At 41.7% G+C, this 12,281-nt stretch overlaps 1 protein-coding gene across 1 annotated transcript in view; it reads left to right on the top strand.

The window, feature by feature from the left end:
• The first annotated feature begins 1,028 nt into the window (after window positions 1-1,028).
• The window catches only part of LOC126183586 (uncharacterized), a 151,626-nt gene continuing 140,373 nt past the window's right edge, over window positions 1,029-12,281 (top strand). Inside the window, exon 1 of the mRNA XM_049925684.1 lies at window positions 1,029-1,161. Within this exon, the coding sequence (XP_049781641.1) occupies window positions 1,086-1,161 (76 nt within the window). The 5' untranslated portion in view covers window positions 1,029-1,085. The remainder of the gene's footprint in view (window positions 1,162-12,281) is intronic.

The raw sequence follows: 12,281 nt of genomic DNA, 5'->3' as shown, positions 1-12,281 counted from the left end.
CTAAGAGAAACATTTTAACTAGGAAACATACGCATGTAGATGTCAGAAAATCTTTTGCAAAAGCATCTGTATGGAGTACACTGCTCTATGGAGGTAGACGTTGGACTCTGGGTAAATGGGAAACGAATCGACTTGAAGCTGCTGAAATATGGATCTGTCGGAAAATGACAAGAACGAGCTGGAGCCGGCCGGAGTGGCCGAGCGGTTCTAGGCGCTACAGTCTGGAACCGCGCGACCGCTACGGTCGCAGGTTCGAATCCTGCCTCGGGCATGGATGTGTGTGATGTCCTTAGGTTAGTTAGGTTTAAGTAGTTCTAAGTTGTAGGGAGCTGATGACCTCAGAAGTCAAGTCCCATAGTGCTCAGAGCCATTTGAACCATTTTTGAACGAGCTGGACGGATAGAAAAACCGACGTGGAAATCTTAAGGGAATTCAAGGAAGAGAGATCACTAAAGGAAATGGAAAAGAAAAAATTAAAATGTATTAGATGCGTCATCAGATACAACACTTCCATCATTAAGACTCTTGAAGGGAAAGTGCTGAGAAAGAAAGGAAGAGAACGGTCTAGGAAGATGTATTTGGAAGACATTGAGGGGAAGATAGGATGTGACATTATATGGAACTAAAACGAACGTCAGTGACAGAAGCCATGACCGCGCCACCCCTCCACCCCTCACTCATGCCCCCCCCCTCCCCACCTCTCTTGTATCGATCCTTAGACTCCTCGGTGCGAATAGCTGAACAGATAAGTCCAATGAGAGAAAACGCTGTTGAGCAAGCTTAGGCAGCGGCGGCGGCGTGTGGTCCAGTTAGACGGACAAAGCTGCTCTGAACGGAAACGGGATCACAGCTGAAACTCGAATTCTTGCAAGAACGGAGATAACAGTTTTGATTTCACAGCACACAATTAGCCGTTCCATACAGTGACCCCTGCGCCAGGAAACGGGCGCACAAAAGAGCGCTTCCGGCGCGCCAAGGCCGCTGGCGGACTGGCGAGGGTGTGTGGCTGGCGGGGCGACCAGCGGCCAGTTCGTGCCTCAGTTCCAACATGAACGCATGAGTCCCGCTGCAGTACACCGCCCAAAATGAGAAGGAAACACTATCTACCCACCATGGTGCACGCTATATCTGTCATCACCGTTCTCAAAATGATGGCTAACGGTAAGTTCGACGCACATTCTAAAGTTCGCCGTCTATTTTATTTCAGTAATACACAATTTTTTGACTAACGAGTTGAATTACTGACAGTGATAGAGCAGCTTAACTTCGGAAGCCGATATACTTTTATACATAGCACAGAAATACCTATCGGGTCCACCATTTTTTCCATTTATTTTCTTCCATCATAGCTGGCGTTGATTTCAATGTAGAATATTTTTTGGATGCAATCCAATGCGCTATACTTTTAGCCTGTTAACATCTCGCTGCGTACTTCGCACATTCGCAAAAGCTAAAACAATCCTTATGGGGGATCGGGTCAGGGAATATTCATCCAGCAACTTGCTGGAAATTCTCGTAGACTCTGATGCGTGTGACCAGTACTGACTGTGAAATAGTCACTATCGTACAAGAAGGGTTGGATTCACCAAACCGCCAAGCCGCTGGCTCTCCGGTGGGTCGACTCTGAGGGAAACGAGACTGCGCGGTAGAAAGAGCTCCACTTGGCACGTGATCTCTGCGAAATAAGGCAATGGCCGCAGCAGACACGTGACTCTGGGGCACGGCGCTCTTCCAGTAATCGCTGGAGTTTCGTCATTGGACTCTATCTGAAGCTTTTTTCACTAATCTTTCGTAACAGTTGTCATGAGAAGAACTATCCTAGAACGAAACGCTTAATGGACCAATCACATTCCCGTAATTCCAGTTGTTACACTGCCGTATTTAACTGAGAGTGTGACTGGGCTGCCACTTCATCTTCTGTTTATAATCCAACGCTATTACTATTCACATAAGTACGATGATCGCAAGACGTAAACGAAGTTTACTAAGACTGCATTTCATTGTTTGTCAAAAACGAAGCGTGGAAAAAATCACAGACGACAAAATAAATCTGACATGCTTGAAATCGTATCATTAATGGTGCTATCTTCTCTCTATCTGAATTAGTTTAATTGAATTAAGAAATGCCATTATTTTTTGCTAGAGCGCCGTAATTTTCAAAATTAAAGTATATGAGAATGAAAGCATCGTATTCTTAGAGGGTTTGTATGAACCCATTGTGGCCATTTTCAATGTGGGTAGTGATACCACCATAGCGCACGCCATTGTCGATAAATGATCTACTAAGGTCGTTTTATGTTCTGTTTTTCTGATTAAAACTTGCGGTATATATGCTCGTAAACGTGAGGAATGTAAAACTTTCTGGTAGTTGCTGAAATCGTTAATTTGTCGTCCTTTTTAATACAATATGTCTACGATTGGCATCCTTGTAATAACCTTCTAAATTTTGATGCCTATTTACTGGCCTGCGTTGCCACTACTGCATAGCGCTTATCACTCTCCAGCAAAAAGCCGTCATTTGGTGTTTCTTTAATTTTAAATGTTAGTTGTTATACTGTTTTTCTTCTTTTTCTGCTGTAGCGAGTAACAAGTTAATTTGCAACGTTACTATATATACATATATTGTGTAAGGATGGTACATGATGCCATGTTGCGTAATTTTCCTAATGTCGGCAGTCATATCACCCATGAATTATTGGTTCTAAACATCCCCGTGGTTTTAAAGTTTGTGTTCTTTTTTAAGGGAGTGGTAGGGAAATTTTTGATTTGTTCATTGCATCTCAGCGTTGTTGGTTGCATAAGCTTAGCATTTTTTGTTTACTGGTTGTATGGAATATTGTTGTGAGTGTATCAGCTGAGCTTCTAATCTGGCGAGTTTCTTGTTACGACGTTAGTTCATTGTTTTTGCTACTTCAGCTTCAGAAGATAACTAGAATCACAAACTCAAATATGTTTTTGAAGTTGTAGTGGTAATCTCTACATCACCTTGGTAAGATGTTTCTTTTTATAAACATGACACGTTTAGGTTGAAAAATACTGTTCCTGAGAAACTACTAAGGCGGTTTAGCATTTATATCGTAGCTTTTCTGGGCGGTAGTTTGCTATAACCACTCGATAAGGCAAATTCTATTTGGTTAACTATGCTGTATTATTTCGTCTGTTGTCTCCACTTGGTTTTTAATTGTTACGTCTGACAAGCATTGCAATACATTAGCAACAGTACTTTTTTGCACAAACAGTTAGTTTCTTTTAATTATTACTAGCTTGGCGTTAGGGGGTTGACTTGATAAGACGAATGACCCGTCACGAGTGGCTCCATAGTTATGACTATGGCCGATATTCCAGAAAGATCTGTACTTCCACAAAGGAAGGAACTGCTCAAATGTAACTCCTATGAAAAATAGCAGTCAGACTGGGAAGGAAGAAAAATACCAACTTTTTACGCCTGCTGAGATTTCTCACCCGAGATGAGTAGTGGACGACGTTGGCAGCTGTCGAACACACTGAGTGCAGTCAGCAGAAATTCATTAATGTCAGCATCAATGATGATTTTGACTTTGGTTCTCAGGTAATCATTACGGCCTCCATTCAACGCCTGGCCCAAGTGGTGAAAATGGCTAATTTCTCTAGCGAGGTAGAACCACAGCTCCCGATTTTTAGCATCCTTCCGAGAACTGACAGCGATCCTTTGATTTGGGACCTACTGGAAGCATAAAATAGAGGCTCCGTCGAAAATGTGACGATTCAGTACGCAGGTTTTTTGCCCTTTGCTATCACATTTGGAACTGATAGGTCTCTCTGAATAGGTCAGGCGTGAATTATACTCCGGAAGTTGCTACTCGCTTAACGGAGTACGGGTCGCATGCATATAATTTTTTTTAGGTCAGTCAAACCCATTTTCCAGTCACAGTCTTCATCATCCACTAAGTAAGCGCGCACAATATGCTCGTCAGCACAAGTTCATATTTATCCGGCGGGTATGTGGTAAAACTAAAATTAATTGAATTGCATAAACCACTTCTTTACCCTATGATCTAGCCGCGCGGTCTAAGGGCGCCTTGCCACGGTTCGCACAGCTGCCCCCGTTGGAAGTTCGAGTCCTCCATTGGGCATGGGTGTGTGTGTTGTCCTTAGCGTAAGTTAATTTAAGTAGTAAGACTAGGGACCGATGACCTCAGTAGTTTGGTCCCATAAGAACGTAACACAAATTTCCATATTTCCCTATGATTCCTCTGTGAATATGGAACACATTCGCATATACGTTTAGTGTCGCAAGGGTATTTGTACAATGGTATGATTGTTAAATATACAATACGTATTGGCTGAATAGAACCTACTGTTATATTATACTGTTATATTATACCACCTATGAAATTCGTTCGTTGGAGTGTGATTTGGTGGAAAATTGTTTCGATTATACTTCTCATGTTGCAGTGACTGTTGCTACCTCTGTCCCTAGCTCGTACGAGGAAAGCGAAAACTTTAGACTGTGGCTGAATCTTCATATACATCTTGGCTAAGTAGAGCTCTTTGTCAAAGGGTGCTCCAGACATAATGTTTCAGCCACCCATTGCCTTTCACTTACAATGTTACTAAAGAATAATAGGCCTCTCTGTAAATCAGCCATCGCGTTATAATTGCCTCCATTTGCTGTCGCCATTGCAAGATTTGTGTAACAACCATTTACTGTTATTACGATTTGCTTGGATCTGATCAATTCGCAATGCATTACCGACGATATCGAATGTATTCGGAAAACACATTTTGTCATGTAACATACTAGCTAAATATTTCTAATTACCGTCAGAATATTGAGTCATAATACTGTTTGGACTGAAAATTTATTGACAGGAAGAAACTAGCACATTACGTCGGTGGTGCAACGTTCAAAGAGACAGAAGAAGTTCCGGATGTCCTTCAGAAAAGTATGATAGGTCCATTTATGTTTGTAATATGTGTTAATGACTTAGTGGACAGTATTGTTTGCAGTCTCAGGCTTTTCGAAGATGATGTGGTTAGTCATGAGGAATTGATATTGGAAAACAATTTTACTAACTTCCAATAGGATCTCGATAAAATATCAACCTAGTACACTCCACTGTAGATAAAGCAGATGTCAGGTATCGATTTACTGGGATGATACTGGAAAAACTTAAGTTTTCGTTACTTAATCAGTATTAGTCGTTACTGAATAGGAGGTCGCGTTACGAAACGGGAGGCGAACTGAATCTGTGACCGGTTTTGTTTGGATGGTTACGAACAGATCAATGACACGCGTCATTCCATTACACGTGTTCCAAGTAATACCCTGTGGCACATTCTGTAACGGCAACAGGAAGTAACTTTACCACATGGTAACGACAGAAATGTCATGTAGTCATTCCTCAGATGTGTTTAGAAATTGCAAATGCATGATGGATTGTATGAACTACGGAATTAACGTTATTTAGCTGCATTACGCTGTTGAGTGTGGTACATTAAAATGACAGGAAATAGCGCCTAATACTTTCAGTAGACCGGGAAGTTTGTTGCGGGTGCCCAAATAACGACTAGGACTAATGTTCTATTTGGAGTCTACGAAGTGATTTTCCGTTACCTAGCAACCTTAACATCTGTCAGTCTGGTCATAAACCAGAATTCGGCTACTCGTGCGGTGTGTTAGGGCAAAGAAATAACTGCACATCAGCGCATTTAATGAAAGCGTATATACAGGGCGACTTCATTAACTATTTTATTTATGTGCATGAATTTAAGTGGCTCGATGAGCGTTTGAAGGATAAATATCTCTTGTCCTTACAGAACATGATGCACTAGTCAACGTTTAGTTATTGTGTTGTAGAGTAACGGTCTATTATACAGGGTGATATTTTCTACCGTGTACAAACTCTAGGGATTGATCGATGAGAGGATACGGAACAAAAAAGGTCTAATAAAATTATGTCCGAAAATGTAGAGACCGTTCGTTCAATCAGACATTGTTACAGAGACTGTGGTCTGATATGCGCTGTACCATGCAGCCACGGTTGCAGTATGTGCTGAAAATGGTTCCATGTGCATGCGTGTACCCGCCGTATCATGTTCTGTCTTACACGTTCGCATCGGTCGGGATGCATCCAACAGTGTGCAAGGCAGCATGAATACGCTGTTCCAGTGTCTCCACACCTGGAAGAGGCTACGCGCACACGATACTTGTGAGATGACCCCATAACCAGAAATCGCACGGGTTGAGACCCGCTAAAGGAGCAGGCCATGCAACTGGACCCCCTCGTCCGCGCCATAGAGCAGGGAAGATACGATTGAGATGCGTCCGGATGTTAACGGCCAAGTGGGCTGGAGCACCATCATGTAGCAGCCACATAATTTTTCGAATCATCAATGGCACTTCTTCCAGCAGGGGAGGCAAAGTCACCCACAAGAAACGCCGGTAGTTCTGGCCTGTTAGGTGACGTGGAAGGAAGACTGTTCGCAAAATACGGTCGCCAATTATCCCGGCCCACACATTCCGGCTGCACCGATGCTGATGATTCGCTGTCACCGTGCCATGAAGATTCTGCATTCTATCCCACCGATGACTGTTATGAAAGCTGAAGATACCACTGCCCGTAAAGGTGGCCTCATTTGTGAATAGGATGTATGACACAAATCCCGGAATCGTGGTTGCCTGGTGAAGAAACCAGTGGCAAAACTGCTCCCGATGTGGAAGATCTGTCGCTAGTAAGCCCTGTACACGCTGTAAGTGATAACGGCAATAACAATTTCTTTGGAGAATGTTCCAAACGATCATCTGGCTTACGCTTTACTGGCGGGCCAGCTGCCTGGTACTGACACGGCGGTCGCCTTCCACAGTGTTAATCACATTTTCCTCCAAGTCTGGTGTCCGAACTACGTGTACGTCCTTCATGATTTCCTGCTTCCTGAAACGACCCTGTCTCAGACAAACGGTGAAACACTGTTGCAAACATTGAATGCTGTGGTTATTGTCGCCGGGGATAGGTCTCCCGATACAACCTTGCTGCCCGCCGCCATTTGTTATTTGCTTTTCCATAATTAAACACCATGTCGGCAAGCTCTCGATTGGAATACGGAACCATTGTGTGCAACGCTGTATCAGATCCACTACAAGGTGAGTCAGCAACAGAAGTGAATGGCACACAACATTACCAGTTACTATGGCAGGAGAGGGCGCTAGGGCGTGGATATGAGGAACGGTACCACCTTCTAGGAGGAAACCATGCATGCTGTAACTGTGGCTGCATGGTACACGCGTATTAGACCGCAGTCTCTGTAACAAAGTATGATTGAATAAGTGGTCACTAGCATAGAAATCCTGCATTTCGGACATAAATTCCGTATTCTGTCATCGATCAATCCCTAAAGTTTCTACACGGTGGACAAAATCACCCTGTATTCTTCATCTATTTTTATCACATCGTGTTGCAAAAACATATATTTCTCTTACGCTCCTGAAACATGAATCCTATGCACATAATGAGTTAATTTAATATATAACTAAAATTTATTTATTTTCAGTTCAGTTACAATATGTTATCTTGGTGCCGGCCGCGGTGGTATCGCGGTTCTAGGCGCACAGTCCGGAACCGCGCGACTGCTACGGTCGCAGGTTCGAATCCTGCCTCGGGCATGGATGTGTGTGATGTCCTTAGGTTAGTTAGGTTTAAGTAGTTCTAAGTTTTAGGGGACTGATGACCACAGCTGTTAAGTCCCATAGTGCTCAGAGCCATTTGTTATCTTGGTTCTAAAATAGACATTAAACAGTATACTATACAACACATACTGTAATGAACCACAGACCTTGCCGTTGGTGCCTCAGCTATACAGATAGCCGTACTGTAGGTGCAACCACAATATGGGGGTAACAGCTGAGAGGCCAGACAAACGTGTGGTTCCTGAAGAGGGGCAACAGCCTTTTCAGTAGTTGCAGGGTCAACAGTCTGGATGATTAACTGATCTGACCCGGTAACATCAACCAAAACGGCCTTGCTGTGGTGTTACTGCGAAAGACTGAAAGCAAGGGCAAACTACAGCCGAAATTTTTCCTGAGGGTATGCGTCTCTGCTGTACGGTTGAATGGCGATGTCATCCTCTTGGGAAAATATTCCGGAGGTAAAATAGTCCCCAATTCGGATATCCCGGCGGGGACTACTCAGGAAGATATCGTTATCAGGAGAAACGAAACTGACTTTCTACGGATCAGAGCGTGTAATGTCAGATCCATTAATCGGGCAGGTAGGTTAGAAAATTTAAAAACGGAAGTGGACAGGTTAAAGTTAGATATAGTGGGTGTTAGTGAAGTTCGGTGCCAGGAGTAACAGGACTTCTGGTCAGGTGAATACAGGGCTATAAATGCAAAATCAAATGGAGGTAATGCGCGAGTAGGTTTAATAATGAATAAAAAAATAGGAATATGGGTAAGCTACTGTCAACATCATAGTGAACGCATTATCATAGCCAAGACAGACACGAAGCGCACACTCACAACAGTAGTACAAGTTTATATGCCAACTAGCTCCGCAGATGATGAAGAGAATGAATAAATGTATGAAGAAATAAAAGAAGCTATTCGGATTATTAAGGATACGAACATTTAACTGTGATAGGGCAATGGAATTTGATAGCAGGAAAAGGAAGAGAAGGGAAAATGGTAGGCGAATATGGACTGGGGGAAAGAAGTGAAAGAAGGAGCCGCCTGGTAGAATTTTTACAGAGAACAATTTAATCATAGCTAACACTTGGTTTAAGAATCATGAAAAAAGGTTGTATACATGGAAGATATCTAGAGACACCGGAAGGTTTCACATTCATTATATAATGGTAAGACAAAGATTTCTGGACCAGATTTTAAATTTTAAGACATTTCCAGGGGCAGGTGCGGACTCTGACCACAACTTATTGGCTAAGAACAGTAGACTGAAGCTGAAGAAACTGCAGAAACGTAGGAATTTAAGGAGATGGAACCTGGTTAAACTGAAAGAACCAGAGATTTTAGAGAACTTCACAGGGAGCATTGGGGAATGATTGACAAGAACAGGGGAAGGGGACACAGTAGAAGAAGAATCAGTAGCTTTGAGAGATGAAATAGTGAAGGCAGCAGAGAACCAAATAAGTAAAATGACAAAGTCTGGTAGAAGTCCTTATATAACACAGAACATATTGAAGTTAACTGATGAAAGTAGAAAATATGAAAATGCAGTAAATGGAGCAAGCGAAAGAGAATACAAACGGCTAAAAATGAAACTGACAGGAAGTGCAATATGACTGAGCAGGAATGGCTATAGGACATTTGGAAGCATATATCGCTAGTGGAAAGATAGATGCCGCCAACAGGAGAATGAAAGAGTCCTTTTGAGAAAAGAGAACCACCTGTATGAATATCAAGAGGTCAGACGGAAAACCAGCCCTAGGTAAAGATGGGAAAGCAGAAAAGTGGAAGGAGTATATAGAGGTCTATATGTACTTGTATTATGGAAATGGAAGAAGATGTAGATAAAGAAGAGATGGAAGATATGATACTTCATAAATAATTTGACACAGCATTCAAAGTCTTAAGTTGAAAGAAGCCCCCGGGAGTAGACACTATTCTCTTAGAACTATTGACAGTCTTGTCAGATCTGCGCGGAGTGACCGCGCGGTTTGAGGCGCCATGTCACAGATGGCGTGGCCCTTCCCACCGGAGGTTCGAGTCCTCCCTCGGGCATGAGTGCGTGTGTTGTTCTTAGCATAAATTAGTTTAAGTAGTGTGTAAGTTTAGGGACCGATGACCTCAGCAGTTTGGTCCCTTAGGAATTCACACACACACGCACACACACACTCAGACACACACACACAGAGCTTTGGGAGAGCCATCCATGACAAAACTCTTCCATCTGGTAACTACATGTATGAGACAGGCGAAATACCCTCAGACTTCAAGAAAAATATAATAATTCCAGTTCCAAAGAAAGCAAGTGCTGACAGGTGTGAAAATTACCGAACTATCAGTTAAATAATTCACGATTGCAAAATACTAATACGAATACTTTGCAGAAGAATGGAAAAAGTGGTAGAAGCCTACCTAGAGAAGATCAATTTGGATTGCGGAGAAATGTAGGAACACGCGAGGCCATACTGACCCTACGACTTCTCACAGAAGATAGGTTAAGGAAAGGCAAATCTTCGTTAACAGCATTTGTAGACTTAGAGAAAGCTTTTGATAGTGTTGACTGGAATACTCTCTTTCAAATTCCGAAGGTGGCGGGAGTAAAATACAGGGAGCGAAAGGCTATTTACAATTTACGCAGAAACCAGATGGCAATTATAAGAGACGAGGGGCCTGAAATGAAAGAAGTGATCGAAATGCGAGTGAGGCAGGGTTGTAATCTATCCCCGATGTTTGTTGAGCACGCAGTAAAGGAAACAAAAATAAAATTTGGAGTAGGAATAAAAGTCCAGGAAGAAGAAATAAAAACCTTGAGGTTCGCTGATGATAATTTAATTCTGTCAGACACAGCACGGGACTTGGAAGAGCACTTTAACGGAATGGACAATGTCCTGAAAGGAACATATAAGACGAACATCAACAAAAGCATACCGAGGATAATGGAATGTAGTCGAATTAAATAAGGTAAAGCTGAGGGAATTAGATTAGGAAATGAACACTTAAAGTAGTAGATGAGTTTTGCTATTCGGGCAGCAAACTAACTGATGATGATCGAAGTAGAGAGGATATAAAACGTAGACTGCCAATGGCAACAAAAGTGTTTCTGAAGAGTATAGATTTAAGTGGCAGGAAGTCTCTTCTGAAACTATTTGTACTGAGTGTAGGTATGTATGGAAGTGAAACATGGACGATAAACAATTTAGACAAGAAGAGAATAGAAGCTTCTGAAATGTGGTGTTACAGAAGAATGCTAAGTATTAGGTGGGTAGATCACGTAACTAATGAGGACGTACTGAATAGAACGGGGGAGAAAAGAAATTTGGGACACAACCTGACTAGAAGATGGGAACGATTGGTAGGACACATTCTGAGGCATCAAGGGAGCAACAATTTAGTACTGGAGGGAAGCGTGAGATGTAAAAATCGTAGAGGGAGAACAAGAGATGAATACAGTAAGTAGATTCAGAAGGATGTAGATTAAGTAGCTACTCGGACATGAAGAGGCTTGCACAGGATAGAGTAGCATGTAGAGATGCATCAAACCAATCTTTGGAATGAAGACCACAACAACAATAACATTTGAATAAAATTTAAGCTGTCTTTCTATGCTTTATCATTATGCTTTTTACGAAGAAAAGTAAAATAGGTAGGAGGGAAAGAAAAGTGAAAACGTGAAAAAAAGGAAGAGAAAGAGAGGAGAGAAGAATGATTGCACATTAAGAAAAGGAATATGTGTACTTACTAGTGATATTTGTGACTGGATTAAGGGTTTCTTGGTAGGGAGGACGCAGCATGTTATCTTCGATATTAATTTCAGGCGTGCCCCAGGGAAGTGCTTTTGGACTTTTGCTGTTCACGTTTATTATTGACCTTGCAGATAATGTTAATAGTAACAGTAATTTTTCACAGATAATGTAGTTATCTGTAATGAAGTACTGCTTGGAAAAAACTGCACAAATGTTCAGTCAGATCTTGACAAGAATCCGAAGTGGTGCAAAGATTGGCAATTTGCTTTAAATGTTCAGGAATCAAAATTTTTCCTTTCACAAAACGAATAAGGTATTATCCTATAACTACAATATCAATGAATCACAGTTCGGAACACTAAACTCATACAAATACTTGGGTGTAGCTATTAGTAGGTATATGAAATGGAACGACGATATAAGATCAGTCGTTGGTAAAATAGGTGGCAGAATTCGGCTCATTGGTAGAATACTGTACTACCAAATAGGATTAACAGGAGATATTGAAACTATACAAAGAAGGGTAGTACGAATGGTCTCATATTTGTTTGACCCACTGGAGAGCGTCACGGAGGTGCTGAAAGAACTGAAGTGGAAGACGCTTGAAGATGACGTAAACCATACCGTGAAAGTTTACTCTTTTGTTCAGATTTTCGTTGGTTGGTTCTACCTTTTTCTTTCTTGTTATAGAGTGACAAGCCTGTTTTTGTTTAATAAGGATTTGTTCACATCATCCAGATTTTGTAGAAATTTTATGCCTGTTATCTTTCTGCCAGTAATATCTTCAGTAAATTACCACCAAACCATCTACTTCAGTTACAATTCTTAAATCTTAAAATTTTCTTTGAGTTATCTCTTGTTGTATCGTTTAAGTATTT

The sequence above is a fragment of the Schistocerca cancellata genome, chromosome 4 (assembly GCF_023864275.1).
Source record: "Schistocerca cancellata isolate TAMUIC-IGC-003103 chromosome 4, iqSchCanc2.1, whole genome shotgun sequence".
NCBI lineage: Eukaryota > Metazoa > Arthropoda > Insecta > Orthoptera > Acrididae > Schistocerca > Schistocerca cancellata.
The sequence above is the reverse complement of the archived record's forward strand: the minus strand, read 5'-3'. Positions and strand labels throughout refer to the sequence as shown.